This window comes from Astatotilapia calliptera, chromosome 3 (genome assembly GCF_900246225.1).
Source record: "Astatotilapia calliptera chromosome 3, fAstCal1.2, whole genome shotgun sequence".
Classification (NCBI taxonomy): domain Eukaryota; kingdom Metazoa; phylum Chordata; class Actinopteri; order Cichliformes; family Cichlidae; genus Astatotilapia; species Astatotilapia calliptera.
Window position 1 is genome coordinate 51,443,068 of NC_039304.1, and position 17,261 is coordinate 51,460,328.

The following is a 17,261-nucleotide window of genomic DNA, read 5'->3' on the forward strand; positions in this document are numbered from 1 at the left end:
GACCTGCACTCAATCTACAGCAGGCGGTGCTGGACCAAGGCCAGGAAGATCGTGAAGGACCTCAGCCATCCCAACAACAGACTGTTCTCTCTGCTGAGGTCAGGAAAGCGATTCCGCTCCCTGAAGACCAACACAGAGAGACTGAGGAGGAGCTTCTTCCCGCAGGCGATACGGTCTCTCAATCACACCACCACACAGTACTGACCCACACATATAGTTCTTACACACACACTGGACTTTCTGGACATTGTTTTCACTTCATCACTTAAATCACTTTAAGTATATTTGCACTGCACAAGACACTTACAAATGTTGATTGCACAACATGGACATTATATTCTTCATTTCCATTTAATACTTGTACAGCTGCTGTTATTGTGTGTATATATATTTATATTTCTTCATACATTCTTATATACTTCTATACTGTGTATTGTGTATTTTGTTGTACAGTTATTTTATTTTCAACTTTAATTTATATATTTTTATTTATTTTATTCCTTCCTAGTTAAATTTACCCTTTCATATTTATTCCTATCTTATTCATAGCCTTTTCATTTTTCTTTAGGTCACGAGCAGTTGTGTAAGCATTTCACTGCATATCGTACTGTGTATGACTGTGTATGTGACAAATAAAAAAAATTTGAATTTGAATTTATTATTCAATTTATTTCAAATATGTAAATCTATAAACAAGGGTAAAAGAAGTCCCATTAAGAGACGTAATGTAACACAGGCTAAAATAGTTAAAAGAGTTCATGACTATGTTCAACCGGATAATAATCCTTAATGTGACTACAACCTGTGTAAAATGCAATCTGTGATCCACTTGTCGAGCCTGGGGAATAATCCATGTGATTTAGTGATCATGGTTGATTAGTTATGCCTGCCGTTGCCAGAAGGGGGAGCTCAGGCCACGATGCCTCATTCGCAATGAAGCTGCTGAAAGAGAAGCATCGTGTCTGAGCGTCGTCATTGACTTATCCCCTTTTCAGGTAATAATTGAGCAATTCTGCTTTTGGACTTTACAAATATGTATGTTGAGTTGTACTGACCGTGTTTCCAAATGTACCAAGAGGATACTAGGAATACTAAGATGGCCTGTGTTAACTGTGTTGTTAGGATAAGCAGCAGGCTAAGCTAAGCGCTCTGTTGGTGGCTAGCATGAAGCCTTATCGTGCCAGACTGTGTATGAAACATACATTGTGTGCATTTTGCATTTGATCTGGACAAAGAACATGTTTGTTTTGTGTGAAGGGACAAATGCCTATTAGTATTTTTATATGAATATTTTGTTTATTTCCTGTACATTTCAGTTTAATGATCTAAGTTTGTTTATTGATTCATAAGTTGTTTTTGTAAATTCTTACATCCAATTTAATCTGTAACTTATAGAAAAGGAAAAAAACAGTCTTGAGATATATTGTTTTACAACTAACAGAGACCTGTACATCGTTGTTAGGATGTTTAATACTTTTGTATGTATGTTTATATTTCTGAATCATTCGCAATGAAGCTGCTGAAAGAGAAACATCGTGTCTGAGCGTCGTCATTGACTTATCCCCTTTTCAGCCCCTTTTCAGGGTGTAACAATTTCAGCTGCTGCCACCAACTTTTATGACATGTCACATTCTCCTGTAAAACACACTCTTATCTCTTTATCAATAAAATGAACCGAACTTTGACCTTTAGGATGTTTATCCTTTGCACTACTAAACCTAAGGTCTGCAGCCAGACTGGATGAATAATAACAGAAGCAGAGGACAAGGATGAATACAGGACTTACCTCATTTGTGCATTTAACCTGAAACTTTGTGTGCAGTCCACATTAGACACTGAGGGCGGCTCTGAGGCCCATTCATTAAGGATCCATCAATTTTCAACAAACTGAAAGTGGTTCAGACTACATCTGAAAAGAAGTTATGAAGATTATTAATTCAATTCTATTTTTCTTAAACAAAGGAAAAAAACACAGCCAGAAAGAATAAACACATCAGTAAACTTCAAATAAAGACATTAAAAAAGGAATGAAGGACTTGTGATGTTCCTGTTGGTCTCGCTAAATGGTCAAAATAATGAAGGCTGTTCTTTCTGAGCCCAGGGGCCCGTTCTTCGTACGTCGCTTACTAAATCCAAGATCAAATGACACATCCAACACATCCAAGACCAAATCATCGCGCTAACCGTGAGCTCGCTAATCCGGTTCTCCAAACACACCTGCTGTTGACGATTAGTACAGCTGGATGAAGTAATGTGAGATCACTGGGTGTCGTTAAAGGGGCTACGCATCGATAGTAGAAACATTGATCGGCAACCCTCTGATTGGTCGGTGAAAATGTCGAAGGAGCGCGTTCGGTATTTTTCGGCAGCAGAGCAAGAACTCTTGAGTGAGGGATTTCAGGAGTTTCAGAGTTTAATCAGAACGCAAGGGAACACTGCAAAGGCTGCAAAAGCAAGGAGAGAGGGCTGGCAGAAAGTTGCTGACAAATTAAACTCGTAAGTAATCTAATAATAACAATAATAATGGAGTGGATTGATATAGCGCTTTTCAAGGCACCCAAAGCGCATGACAATACCACTATTCAGTCACTTTATTATTTATTTATAGATGTATTATATGACACTATATTATCCAATATTATATTACATTATATTATATTATGTTACATTATATCCTCTTTCACATTAGAGCCACAACAGGACCCACTAGAACATGGGAACAAGTAAAAGTGAAATATAAGAATATTCTACAGAATGGTAATATCTATCTCTTATATTGCTTTTCGTCTCTTGGAAAGAGACCCTGTAATACTCTGTTGGTTTGTTCATAACAGCAACCAAGAAAAGGGCAGAGCAAACAAAGACAGGTGGTGGTCCTGCACCCTTTCGTCAACAAGTTGGTTAAGTAAATAATACCCTCACGGGAATATCGATATCTCTCAATGAGCACACTGTCGCGCTGAGCTAAAGGATCCTGTCTATCCCGCACTATACGCTGAATTCTGAGGACTCTCCTTATCAATCTTGCACCTTCCGCAATGGGTGGCTCGCGTAAACGGACAGGACATGGCTGCGACAGGCTTCCCAAATCCACCTTCGCTTTTATAGCCGTGGTCTCTCATCTTGATTACATGAAGTAATTTACAATTACTACTCTGAAATATGAATTACATCTGTAATAATCACATACATGTAATAGAATGTTAATAGTACATTTCCCTTTTTTAGGAAATGACCTGTATGTATCTGTGTGACATCAATAAAAGGATCAAGTGCTGCATTATCTTTAGTTACATTGATGTTATTTATTTATGGTGAAACAGTGGTGGAATATCGCTGTTGCTTTCGTATAAATGAAGCGGACATACCTGCGTGGCCGCGATCTAATCCTGTTTACATAAAGTAAACCTGCTCCCGAGCAGGTTTACGCTTACGGCTCTGTTGCTATGACAGCAAGTCCCGGATGAGCTTCGGGGAACCGAACGATCCAAGATCACGCGAAATCGTCAACAATCAAATCCAGCTAACCTACTTAGCGAGGTACGAAGAACGGACCCCAGGACAAAGAATCCTAGAAAAACAGGAAGTGATGAGTTCTAAATGAAAGTCAAACAGTCTGAATGTGTGATGGCGATGTTGAGATTAGCTCTATTTAAAAAAACAAACTGTATCCGTAAAATGAGAGAAACTAAAAAAGACTGCACAGGTCTGCACTAGTGGAGAGGTTAAACTGCACACAGAAAGATGTTCACACGTCGCAACAGAAGCTGCATTTCCTCTTAATACGAGTGTTTAAAAAAGAAAACCACTCAATAAAAGGAAAGTCGCTCTGCGTTGTGGTTCTAATAGTTTTCTTCCCCCTAAAACTCTTTAACCTTGATGACATGTTGCATCTACTTTGAGGTTTAGAAACAAATCTTTGGTGCTCAGATAATCAGCTTTCAGCCTCAAATTAAGACAAAGCAAAAAGTTTTGTGTAGGACTTTAGCTCTGACCAGTAAGCTTGTACTTTAAAAAACAAACAAACTAGTCTTTTTTTTTTTTTTTAATTTGGCAGAGTTTAAAAGAGTAAATTTTGCTTGTCCCTCTACAAATCACTTTCTATATTTTGAAAGTGCAGTGGTATTCATATCATATGCTATCTGCTTAGCAGGTTAATTAATTAAATTTACAGAAAAGGGGTTCTGTAAACTGTGCATATGCTACAAGCTGATTAGCTGACAAGTGGAACAGCTGTGTGTTTGTTTCAAGGTGACCAGCAGCTGACTCCACCCAAAGGAAGTGACCTCACACCTGTTTTATTCATTGAAACAGGTGTGAGGTCATGAAAAGCTGTGAGCGAGCGTTTTGAGATGTAAACACTCACTCAAGAAGAAAAAAACTGGATCAGACTAAAAGTTAGCCAGTTGTTTTTATTTTCACTTATTTAACAGGATGGCTCATTTCAATAAAATCAATATGAAACAGTAGAAGATGGAAACCTGCCAGATTTGAGCTAAACTGCTCATTTCCATGTGTCGTCCATGGGCAGGTCACATGACTCTATCCAACATACAAAGACACACAAGAAAAGCCAGAGAAACAAAGACAAATCCAAACAATCCATCATACTGAGTCAAAGTGATCACAGGTCTGCTTGTTGGAAATTACATTAAACGTTACACAAAGAACATAAAAGAACTAAACTTCATAAAAATTTCATAAATGATGCTTTAAATGAAAAATAAATCCCTGTAAATAATTCAACAGGTCACATGTTAGAACCACCTTAACTAAACTCTGTAGCCGGTCACTGTGGTTTGTCCCAGCAGCTCTTAGGAAACAAACTGCTAACTTCAGTGTCAGCACACACTGTTAGTAAACTATGCAACACTGGATTCAGGTTTCAGTTGTGTTAAGTTGTGAAGTTGTGATGAAGTCTTCTTACTGACACAGGTAGGATGGTCAGGCGTCCTCTGTTCCTTCACCCTTCATGAACTGTCACTTATAAAATGCTGCCAAACATCAACTACACTCAATAACTAAACGTGTGCAGGTTAAAGTGATGGACGCCCAGATCTGCACTCCAAATACAAACAGACTAAAGGTGTTTCCTCCAGAAACAAAGACAATATTTACAAAGGTCTCACAGGTAAATTGTGAGCGATCACAGCAGCATCTCATCCTGACTAACAGCTTTTAGATGCAGGGAGAGCGTCGTGGTTCAGAGGTGGTTCAGCAGATGATGAAGGCCTTTCTGTTGCATTGTGTAGTGCTGTGGAGGCCATGATGGTCGACTGGGTCTGCTTCTACTGAACTCACAAACACTTCTGAGGTATTTACACCTGAAGCCTCATTGAATGTGAGTCAGAAACAAACGGCTCAGCTGTGATTAATGGATGTTTCCCTGCATTTCTATTTTCACACAGTTTATTTCTTACAGCAGGAAAACTGAACAGAATGTATGTAAGAGGTCAGAGTGAGGATGACGTCACTTAATACAGGAAATACATGTTTGTCTGTTTTGATGATGAAGGACTTCTTCAGCTCTGTAAACAGCTACACTTGAGAGGACAGAGGTGATTTCATGGATCAATAACAATGTGTTTATCAGCTTTCATCATCGCAGTGCAGACATGACGTCAGATCTATCAGAGTGAAGGCCGTCTCTCTGATGACGTCACAGAGCAGAGTCCTTCTGTCCAATAAAGGATCTCAGATCAGCTGCTGCCATCTTGTGGCCACAGTTGGTTACTGTCTCTGAAAGTTGTCTCATGTTTCCTGTTGTCCTGCTAACAAAGGCTGGAGCTCATCATGCTGAGAGGGCAGCAGCATTTTGTGGCTCTTCACACATGTTCATTATATTCTGATGATCCTGGATGGAGACAAACTACAGATAAGTGTGTTCAGCCCAACTAGTTTATCTCATTACAGCAGTTTGATGTTTCCCTTTGAATCCCCCTGAAGATCCTGACAGTGAAGCACGTACATAATACTCCAGCCTTTCAACTCTGAGCTTATTTAGTTCTATTAATACACTGAAATCTCATTTGTGTCATGAAGAAAGTCTTTAATCAAACAGAATTCAAAGATCAGAAACATTTCATATATGGAGTTAAACATGAATCATTGTTTCAACAACATATTTATTGTTGTCATAAACAGACAAGAAGACAACAACAAACTGCTCCTCCCATTCAACACATGTCAGTCCATATCCCAGCAAACTAAATCATCTCCATTTACACATCAAATTAGAGATGGCACGATACCACTTTTTTATGTCCGATACCGATATCATAAATTTTGATATCTGCCGATACCGATATGAATCCGATATAGTGTGTTTTTTAATCAATAAAACTGTTTTTAATATCTTGCTGCATTTTGTATAAGTTCATACTCAAGTTTAAATAAACAACACTAAAGCTATTCTGTTATACCTGTATGTAAAAAATACACTGCACCGAAAATATTTCATAGTTCAGCAAAACTGATCAATCTAATAAACTTAAACCTGCTCCATCCTCCCTATTCTGGTATTTTAAAGAGTACTTAGCAGAAAAATTAAGCAACCTAACTAATAGGGTTGACAAACTCCCAGCAAAAAAAAAAAGGGAACCACCCCCCACCTCATGATGCTTAATCGACGTAATCAACTTTAATTTGATGCAGTGTGGAAAAAAAATGCACAGAAATAAATTATTTTTCAAGAATAATTAAATAGATTCAACATCTTTCTTCAACAGATTTGCAGACTGCACAGTCTTCCCAAAGGAAAAAGTACTATAGCTTACTAGGGTATATTAGACTTAACAGTCATATATACAGTAATGGACTTCTAAACATTTTACATCAGATTAAAACTTTGGGTGTAAGATTCAGATAATTATTTATTAAAAGCTAGACATTTTAAATGAGAATAAGAAAGAAAAGTATGTCTTTGTGCCCCCTTTTCCCTGTTCATGCCCTATCGGCCCCCCTGGCTAAACTTTGCTAGATCCGCCCCTGCACAGTTACCAGCCGTCAGCTACGTAGAAAAAGATCCTGGTGCAGAAAGTAATATTAAATAAATTCTAACAACAGCTTATCAAGGTTAAACGTGCTGCTGTTGTTCACCCGCTGGTTTCCTCTTTCTGGTGCAAAGTGGGCCAAAAACAAAAAAGGGAGACGGACTCGCGACAGAAAAGCCGGACAGCTGATCATTAATCAGTTTCACGAGTGAAGTAGCAGCAAGAAGAGGCAGTCGCTCCATATATCGGTTGTTAAGCTTAACGTGGGAATGCTTTACAGACATTCAGAGATGAACTTACAGACTTGCTTTACTTCTCTCTGGGATCATTTCCTCGGAGATCAAATGCTGGTTTGAGGCTACAAATACACACAGCCGCTCTATCACGTGATGCACACTGCTCTGACGGTTATGAGCCGAGTTACAGCGTGTCACAAGTTTTGTGAGGTGCTTTTTTGATATTTAATGGATCGGATCACATTTTTTATTTCTCTCAGATATCCGATCCAGTAATTTACGTCAGTATCGGACCGATACCGATACGCAATATTGGATCGGTCCATCTCTACATCAAATAGAAACATGAATCACTTGTAATGATTAGAAACTTGATAGAATTTCAAATCTAGTTTGGGGAGTCATTCAGTGAGAAACAGTGAAATGATTTTCCATGTGAAAAGGTGGACAGCAGAAACAAAAAGAAACAGTGAGAACTAAAAGAGAAACAAAGAGCTTTGGAACAACGAGGCAGCAGGAGGACAGCTGCAGTTTAACAGCTTTAACTCACTGACAGGAAACAACATTAGAAACATCATCATCCTCAACTCATCTGCTGCACTGACACTGACACCTTCAACGGCAACACCTTCACTTTATCACCAGTGTTAATGAATGGAAACATCCTGTGAGTGAAAGTGTGTGTGAAGGTGTGTATGTGTGTGTTAGTATCAGGATCAGAGAACGACAGCTTTCCTCTGTTCCAGTCCAGATTCACTCTGATCCTCTGGAACTTCTTCTGGACTGAGAGAGCAGTGACAGGAGCTGATGGTGAGCATGCTGAGTATTTACTTCCATTAAATCTGATTTCCCATAATCCAGACCGTATGTTCCCCTTCCTCTTCACAGACTCTAAAAATACACCCAGGAACCACTGCATACTGTCTCCAACTTCAACATCCCAGCTGTGAGTCCCTGAGTTAAAGCCCTCAGAACCCAGGACAGAGTAGGAATAATGAAATCTTTCTGGATTGTCAGGAAGCTGCTGCGTCTCTTCTCCATATCTCACACTGGTCAGATCTTCAGACAGGGTGAGTTCTGGATGAGCAGTGTTTGGGTCCAGGATGAGAGGAGTGTAGGAGACCATGTCCTTCATGTTGTTCCAGATGTTGAAGGTCAGGTTGCCCAGGTGTTTGGCCTGGTCTATCAGAGCTCCTGAGGGCAGCTGTGGATCATCCAGCAGGGGGCAGCGCTGGACTCTTTCCACTGCAGCCTTGTAGTTGTGCAGGAATGAGACGTCTTCAGCTCTCAGCTCCTCCTCTGTGGCTCTGACTGTGTCTGAAAGAGCTGCTATCTCTCTGCTCAGAGCCTCCATCTTCTCCTTCATCATCCCACTCTTCTGCTCCTCTTCCTCCCTCAGTGCAGCCAGCCTGGCCTCCTCTTCCTCTGCTAGAAACTGGTGAAGCTTCTTAAACTGCTCCTTAATCTGCCTCTCTGTGTGTCGGGCCTGGACCTTAATGTGTTCTGCTGTTTGATCAAACTTCACTTGAACTCGTTTGCAAACCTTTAACTTCTTCTTTAAGGGCTCCAGAGTTTCCTGAAGTTCCTTCTTGTGTTGTTGTGCAGCTTCATCGATGGGTCTGAATCTGTGATTGGTGTGTTTTTCTGAGTCTCTGCAGACGACACACACTGGCTGCTGATGGTCCAGACAGAAGAGTTTGAGTTTCTCAGAGTGCAGACTGCAGAGAGCCTCTGAAGCTCTCTGATCTCTCTCCTGTAAGAACGACTCACACAGGTTCTTTAAAGCCAGATTTAAAGGTGGATAATCCCTTGAAGATCTTCTCTTACAAACTGGACACTCGTGTGTTGGTCTCTCTCTCCACCATCTCTTCAGACAGTCTTTACAGAAGCTGTGGCTACATGACAGAAGAACAGGATCTCTGAAGACCTCCTGACAGACCGGACAGCAGAGATCCTCCTCTGATCTGGAAGCCATTGAGTCTGTGAGTGAAGCTGAAAACAGCAGACAGGAAGTACAGTCAGTCCTGGCTCCCCTCCCTCCTCTACCACCTTCACTGAAACTTCCTTTGAGTCGTGTTCTTGCTCAAACTCACATTCAGTGTGTGGAGCGTCAGCAGCTTGAAGCAGCAGTGTTGGAGTTTTCCACTTTTCTCTCCTGTAGCTGGACTCACTCAGAGGAAGCTGCTAGTTAGGTCTGAGCTCAGTCTGATCGTCTGTGCGTCTCTCTTTACTGAGGACGAAGAACTTCCTGTTTCCCGGTTTGTCGCATTTGAGTGACGTGAGGGGAGGAGAAAAATGTTGCTGTTTGACTTTTAACTAAGGTGTGTTTCAATCCTGCCTGCAGCTCAAAAGCTGTAAAACAGGTTTTGTGTCTTTTCACCTCCACAGGTCACAACATGAAACCTGTTGTGAAGTTGATAAAATAAAGTGTCACTCGGTGGTGCAGCTGTTTGTCAGCTTGTATTTTAGACTTTGTTCTGGTTCTTGTTCAGGTTCCCAGCAGTGGGAGTGTAATGCAGTCACACAAACACAGGTGGTGTTAAGGTGGATTCACTTAGTTACAGACCGTGGTGTTATTTCTTGTAACTAAGGGTGTGTTTCGCTCCAAAGTTCAGACATTAACCTGCCAGAAGTTGTAAAAGTTACTAATAAAGAGCTTTTATCTCATTTCACATGCAGGTCAGAGCATGAAAGCTGTGATGCAGCAGTTTGAGAAAAATTGCTGCTGATATAAAATATTTTTTGTGGTTTTACAAAATCTATAAAAGAGCAGAAAGAAAAGAAACAAGTGTAAAGAGTGCAGCAAAATGCATGTTTTAGTGTGAGTTGGTTCATCTGATCTGGTTGTGTAAAAGTCACTGCATGACACTGAGTGTTACTTTTGTGTTACTGACACTCATCCCAAGCCCAGCCCACAGCAGCAGAGACCGTGGAGTCAACATGTGAGAAACAAAGCAACACGCTGAACATCTGGGTGAGGGACCAGACAAAGAGCGATTCAGAAGACCCTATGAAAAAGACATCGAGGGAACAGTTTACCCTGCCCGGGATAGGGTTACCGGGGCCTCGCCCTGGAGCCAGGCCCGGGGAGGGTGCCCGAGGGCGAGCGTCTGGTGGCCGGGCCTTAGTCCATGGGGCCCGGCCGGGCACAGCCCGAAGAGGAGACATGGGCCAATCCTCCCGCAGGCCCACCACCCGCAGGAGGCGCCATAGGGGTCGGGTGCATTGTGTGTCGGGTGGCGGCCAGGAGCGGAGGCCCTGGCGGACTGACCCCCGGCTGCCAAGACTGGCAATAGGGACATGGAATGTCACCTCTCTGGTGGGGAAGGAGCCTGAGTTAGTGCGTGAGGTTGAGAGGTACCGGCTAGATATAGTCGGGCTCACCTCTACGCATGGCTTGGGCTCTGGAACCAGTCTCCTGGAGAGGGGCTGGACTCTGTCTCAGTCTGGAGTTGCCCCTGGTGAGAGGCGGCGGGCTGGGGTGGGTATTCTAATATCCCCTCGGCTTGCTGCCGGTTCGTTGGGGTTTTTCCCGGTGGACGAGAGGGTTTGTTCCCTGCGCCTTAGGGTCGGGGAACGGGTCCTGACTGTCATCTGTGCTTATGCGCCGAGTGGCAGTTCAGAGTACCCAGCCTTCTTAGAGTCCCTGGGGGTGGGGGGTGCTGGAAGGTGCTACACCTGGAGACTCTGTTGTCCTGCTGGGAGACTTCAATGCTCACGTGGGTAACGACAGCGAGACCTGGAGGGACGTGATTGGGAGGAACGGCCTCCCTGATCTGAACCCGAGCGGTGCTTTGTTATTGGACTTCTGTGCTAATCACAGTTTGGCCATAACGAACACCCTGTTCGAACATAAGAGTGTCCATAAGTGCACGTGGCACCAGGATGCTCTAGGCCGTAGGTCGATGATCGATTTTGTAATCGTATCACCAGACCTGCGACCATATGTTCTGGACACTCGGGTAAAGAGAGGGGCTGAGCTGTCAAATGATCACCACCTGGTGGTGAGTTGGATCAGGTGGCGGGGGAGGACACTGGACAGACCTGGTGCACCTAAACGCGTAGTGAGGGTGTGCTGGGAACGTCTAGCAGAGGCCCCAGTCCGCGAGATCTTCAACGCACACCTCCGGCAGAGCTTCGACAGCATTCCGAGGGAGACTGGGGACATCGAGTCCGAATGGACCATGTTCAGCGTCTCCATTGCCGAAGCTGCTGCATTGAGCTGCGGCCGCAGGGTGGTTGGTGCCTGCCGTGGTGGTAATCCCCGAACCAAATGGTGGACACCAGAGGTGAAGGGAGCCACCAGGCTGAAGAAGGAGTCCTATCAGGCTTGGTTAGCCTGTGGGACTCCGGAGGCAGCCAACAGGTATCGACAGGCCAAGCGGAATGCGGCTCGGGCAGTGGCTGAAGCAAAAACTCGGGTGTGGGAGGAGTTTGGAGAGGCCATGGAAAAAGACTTTCGGACTGCCTCGAAGAGATTCTGGCAAACCGTCAGGCGTCTCAGGAGGGGAAAGCGGTGCTCTACCTGCACTGTGTATAGTGCTGGCGGAGCGCTGTTGACGTCGACTGAGAAAATTGTCAGGCGGTGGAAGGAATACTTCGAGGACCTCCTTAATCCCACTGACACGTCTTCCGAGGAGGAAGCAGAGTCTGGGGATGAGGGGAATGACCCGCCAATTTCCGGGGGCGAGGTCACTGAGGCAGTTAAACAACTCCTTGGTGGCAGAGCCCCTGGTGTTGATGAGGTCCGCCCCGAGTTCCTGAAGGCTCTGGACGTTGTAGGGCTGTCCTGGTTGACACGCCTTTGCAATGTTGCGTGGAGATCAGGGGCAGTACCTGTGGACTGGCAGACTGGGGTGGTGGTCCCCATCTTTAAGAAGGGGGACCGGAGGGTGTGTTCCAACTACAGGGGGATCACACTCCTCAGCCTCCCTGGGAAAGTCTATGCCAGGGTGCTGGAAAGGAGAGTTCGTCCGCTAGTCGAACCTCGGATACAGGAGGAACAATGCGGTTTTCGTCCTGGTCGCGGAACACTGGACCAGCTCTTTATCCTCTCGAGGATACTTGAGGGTGCATGGGAGTTTGCCCAACCAGTCTACATGTGTTTTGTGGACTTGGAGAAGGCATTCGACTGTGTCCCTCGGGGTGTCCTGTGGGAGGTGCTGCGGGAGTATGGGGTGTCTGGCCCATTGCTACGGGCCATTCGATCCCTATACAACCGTTGCAAGAGCTTGGTTCGCATTGCCGGCAATAAGTCGGACTCGTTCCCGGTGGGTGATGGGCTCCGCCAGGGCTGCCCTTTGTCTCCGGTTCTGTTCAAAATTTTTATGGACAGGATTTCTAGGCGCAGCCAAGTGGCGGAGGGCTTTCGCTTTGGTGGCCTCAGAATCTCATCTCTGATTTTTGCGGATGATGTGGTTCTGTTGGCTTCATCGGGTGAGGGCCTCCAGCTCGCACTGGAGCGGTTCGCAGCCGAGTGTGAAGCAGCGGGAATGAGGATCAGCACCTCCAAATCTGAGGCCATGGTTCTCAGCCGGAAAAGGGTGGAGTGCCCACTCCGGGTCGGGGATGAGTTCCTGCCCCAAGTGGAGGAGTTCAAGTATCTCGGGGTCTTGTTCGCGAGTGATGGGAGAAGGGAGCCGGAGATCGACAGACGGATTGGGGCTGCAGCTGCAGTAATGCGGACGCTGCACCGGTCCGTCGTGGTGAAGAGGGAGCTGAGTGTAAAAGCGAAGCTCTCAATTTACCGGTCGATCTACGTCCCTACCCTCACCTATGGCCACGAGCTGTGGGTAGTGACCGAAAGAATGAGATCGCGGATACAAGCGGCAGAAATGAGCTTCCTCCGAAGGGTGGCTGGCCTCTCCCTTAGAGATAGGGTGAGAAGTTCGGCCATCCGGGAGGGGCTCAGAGTAGAGCCGCTGCTGCTCCACATCGAAAGGAGTCAGCTGAGGTGGTTCGGGCATCTGACAAGGATGCCCCCTGGGCGCCTCCTGGGTGAGGTGTTCGAGGCATGTCCCACCGGGAGGAGGCCCCGGGGCAGACCCAGGACACGCTGGAGAGATTATATCTCTCGGCTGGCCTGGGAACGCCTTGGTATTCCCCCGGATAAGCTGGAGGAGGTGGCTGGGGAGAGGGAGGTCTGGGCCTCTTTGCTTAGGCTGCTGCCCCTGCGACCCGGCCTCGGATAAAGCGGATGAAAATGGATGGATGGATGGATGAACATCTGAACCACAGCAGAAAGTGCGACTCTTTGTAGACCTGTGGACAGGAAACCCACAGCAGGTCCTGATCAGTAACAGGGTCCAAAGACAAACATTTGTTTATCAGCATCTGTATATATGAGCACCAGTGTTGGGACTAACGCGTTATTAAGTAACGCGTTACAGTAACTACGTTATTATTGTGGTAACGAGCACGGTAACTAGTTATTATGCCAAAATCAGGAACGCGTTAGTCGTTACTGGGATTTAGATAGGGTCGTTACTCGTTACTTCGTGTGGTGGCTATCGCGGAGCTTCCACAGATTCAGTAACATTAGCAAGTGGTGGAGGCCAGCAGGTGGATGAGAGAAAGCAACACGTTCTCGGGCTGGAGAAAGGGGACGCAGAAGGAAAAGAGACCCGAGGCGGCCGCCGGTCCAAGTGTGAACTGAACTTCAGGTAAGAAGTTATGACCTGCAGTCTCTCTGGGTCAGATATAAACCAAGTTTAGGTGGAGTTTATTTTCGTTGTGCTGACTTTTTCCGTACTGCGTGCTAGCTAGCATGACGGAGTTTCTATACAGCTGGGTGGGTGCTATGAAGTTAATGATGTTGAACTTTATTTTGTTCATAAGTTATTAGAGTTGTCAACCGTCCCGTCTGGTATTCAGAGAAAATATTACGCGTTTCTTATTGAGGTGAAAGGGAACAGTTTGTCCCGTAATTCAGCTACAATGAAAAAGACACAAAGCTGGAGTTATTCTGTGTCTTTGCTGCACAGCTGCCTCTTCTTCTCTCATTCTCCCCCCTCCCTCTCCCGTTTCTACTTCAATCATGAAAACTGATCAATGATCAGCTGATCGGCTCTCTTGTTTATTTATCTCCCACTTTGCGCCGAAAGAGGAAACCAGCGGATGTCGCGCTAAACAACAGCAGCACGTTTAAGCTTGATCAGCTGTTGTTAGAATTTAATATTAATTTCTAGTATCAGCTGATGTTTGCTGGAGCCACAGCTGCAAAAAAGCTGCTGGTCATGATATGGTTTGGTTATCTGGTGAGAGGGAAACATGAAGATGAAACCAGGAGATGTCCTTACTGAATCATCAGAGCTGAACAGGTGATGGAGAAACAGGTTTACCTTTTAGGTGACATGAATGAGTTGAAGGGAAGTTTTGAACTGTTTCTGAGAGACAAATAACACCAGGATCCTTTTTTAGGTAGCTGACAGCTGGTAACTGTGCAGGTGCGGATCTAGCAAAGTGTTGCCAGGGGGGCCAGGTAGGGCATTAACAGGGAGAGGTGGGCACAAAGAAATACTTTTCTATCTTATTCTCATTTAAAATGTCTAGCTTTTAAAAAATAATTATCTGAATCTTACAACAAACGATTGATAGATTGATGCATATATACCATCAAAACAGTGTACATCACTGTCACAACAGCGTTTGTTTTCATTCAAAGGCTTTATAATTTTTCCTATAATGGTGGGCCGGTCTCTAGTCAAAATGTCCGGGCCAATTTTTTTTTGTCCCAGTCCAGCTCTGTATGCAGCTCATCTGCAGTCTGGTGTTACCTACATCTTCCTATTCAGAAGGCAGAATTTCCGAGTTCTGAGTACAATCGAAAGCACCACGACTGCAGTTTTTGTGTTGGATGTAAAAGGCGCACATGACGCTGTGACGTAGGCTAGAATCATGGCAGCAGTCAATGACGGTCCAGGCGTGGGATTTCTCTCGTGGAAATATGCACATTATCTTTTCCTGTCTATTGGTAGGTGGCACAGTGCACTTGTGGCAAGTAAACAAGCTAGAAGACTGGCAAAGTTATGGAAGCAACACATTAACAAGAGAATTCTGAGTAAAACCAAAGTTACTTTCCCTAGTAACTAGTTACTTTGAAAGTAACGAGTAAGTTGAAGTAACTGAGTTACTTTTGAGAGAAGTAACTAGTAATGTAACTAAGTTACTATTTTAAAGTAACTTACCCAACACTGATGAGCACACAGAGAGCTCAGCTGGACACACACTTCAGTCCTCCATCAAACACAACACAGCTACACACTGTTTCCACCAGCTGCAGCACAGTCCAGTCCCTTACAGTCAGGGAGGGCTTTTAATTTGAAAGGCACCACACAGGAAGTTTCAGAAGAACAGAAGAAGAACCAAAGGATGGTCTGTGATATTAAGGTTAGGGTGATCAGCATCAGCTGGAAATATGAAACATATCAAACATGTGAGGAAGAAGCAGCAGCAGCTCACACGTTTACCACAACCTCACACAGTCCTCTGAGAGCAGCGTGGCCTCCATCTTTGAAACACACAAACTCACTGTTTGATTATTGATTGATTAATTATTTATCTCTGAAAATCAATCAAAGTTTATTTATTAAGCTCCTCTCCGTGAATCGCTACCTTATCGTGGTGGAGGGGTTTGTGTGTTCCAGGGATCATGTTGTCTGGGGGCTTTTGCCCCCTGGTAGGGTCTCCCATGGCAAATTGGTCCTGGGTGAGGGACCAGACAAAGAGCGATTCAGAAGACCCTTATGAAGAGAACATCGAGGGAACAGTTTACCCTGCCCGGGATAGGGTTACCGGGGCCCCGCCCTGGAGCCAGGCCCGGGGAGGGTGCCCGAGGGTGAGCGTCTGGTGGCCGGGCCTTAGTCCATGGGGCCCGGCCGGGCACAGCCCGAAGAGGAGACATGGGCCCATCCTCCCGCAGGCCCACCACCCGCAGGAGGCGCCATATGGGTCGGGTGCATTGTGTGCCCATAAAGAACACCTTGTTCGAACATAAGAGTGTCCATAAGGGCACGTGGCACCAGGACGCTCTAGGCCGTAGGTCGATGATCGATTTTGTAATCGTATCACCAGACCTGCGACCATATGTTCTGGACACTCGGGTAAAGAGAGGGGCTGAGCTGTCAACTGATCACCACCTGGTGGTGAGTTGGATCAGGTGGCGGGGGAGGACGCTGGACAGACCTGGTGCACCTAAACGCGTAGTGAGGGTGTGCTGGGAACGTCTAGCAGAGGCCCCAGTCTGCGAGATCTTCAACGCACACCTCCGGCAGAGGTTCAACAGCATTTCGAGGGAGACTGGGGACATTGAGTCCGAATAGACCATGTTCAGCGTCTCCATTGCCGAAGCTGCTGCATTGAGCTGCGGCCGCAAGGTGGTTAGTGCCTGCCGTGGTGGTAATCCCCGAACCAAATGGTGGACACCAGAGGTGAAGGGAGCCACCAGGCTGAAGAAGGAGTCCTATCGGGCTTGGTTAGCCTGTGGGACTCCAGAGACAGCCGACAGGTATCGACAGGCCAAGCGGAATGCGGCTCGGGCAGTGGCTGAAGCAAAAACTCGGGTGTGGGAGGAGTTTGGAGAGGCCATGGAAAAAGACTTTCGGACTGCCTCGAAGAGATTCTGGCAAACCGTCAGGCATCTCAGGAGGGGAAAGCGGTGCTCTACCTGCACTGTGTATAGTGCTGGCGGAGCGCTGCTGACGTCGACTGAGAAAATTGTCAGGCGGTGGAAGGAATACTTCGAGGACCTCCTTAATCCCACTGACACGTCTTCCGAGGAGGAAGCAGAGTCTGGAGATGAGGGGAATGACCCGCCAATTTCCCGGGGCGAGGTCACTGAGGCAGTTAAACAACTCCTTGGTGGCAGAGCCCCTGGTGTTGATGAGGTCCACCCCGAGTTCCTGAAGGCTCTGGATGTTGTGGGGCTGTCCTGGTTGACACGCCTCTACAATGTTGCGTGAAGATCAGGGGCAGTACCCCTGGACTGGCAGACCGGGGTGGTGGTCCCCATCTTTAAGAAGGGAGACCGGAGGGT

The 17,261-nt window shown here is 45.7% G+C and overlaps 2 protein-coding genes across 3 annotated transcripts in view; both read right to left on the reverse strand.

Moving 5' to 3' along the window:
• The window catches only part of LOC113019677 (butyrophilin-like protein 2), a 53,456-nt gene that overhangs the window by 15,427 nt on the left and 20,768 nt on the right, over nt 1-17,261 (reverse strand). The gene's annotated exons all lie outside the window — the stretch shown is intronic.
• Nucleotides 7,793-9,218, reverse strand: LOC113019736 (nuclear factor 7, ovary-like). Its single transcript, XM_026163556.1, has one exon. The coding sequence runs from the start codon at nt 9,201-9,203 to the stop codon at nt 7,812-7,814; it is 1,392 nt and encodes a 463-aa protein (XP_026019341.1). The 5' UTR covers nt 9,204-9,218; the 3' UTR covers nt 7,793-7,811.

Bases quoted from the DNA above. Each gene is read 5' to 3' on its own strand.
- LOC113019736 (XM_026163556.1), bottom strand. From the start codon at position 9,203: ATGGCTTCCAGATCAGAGGAGGATCTCTGCTGTCCGGTCTGTCAGGAG.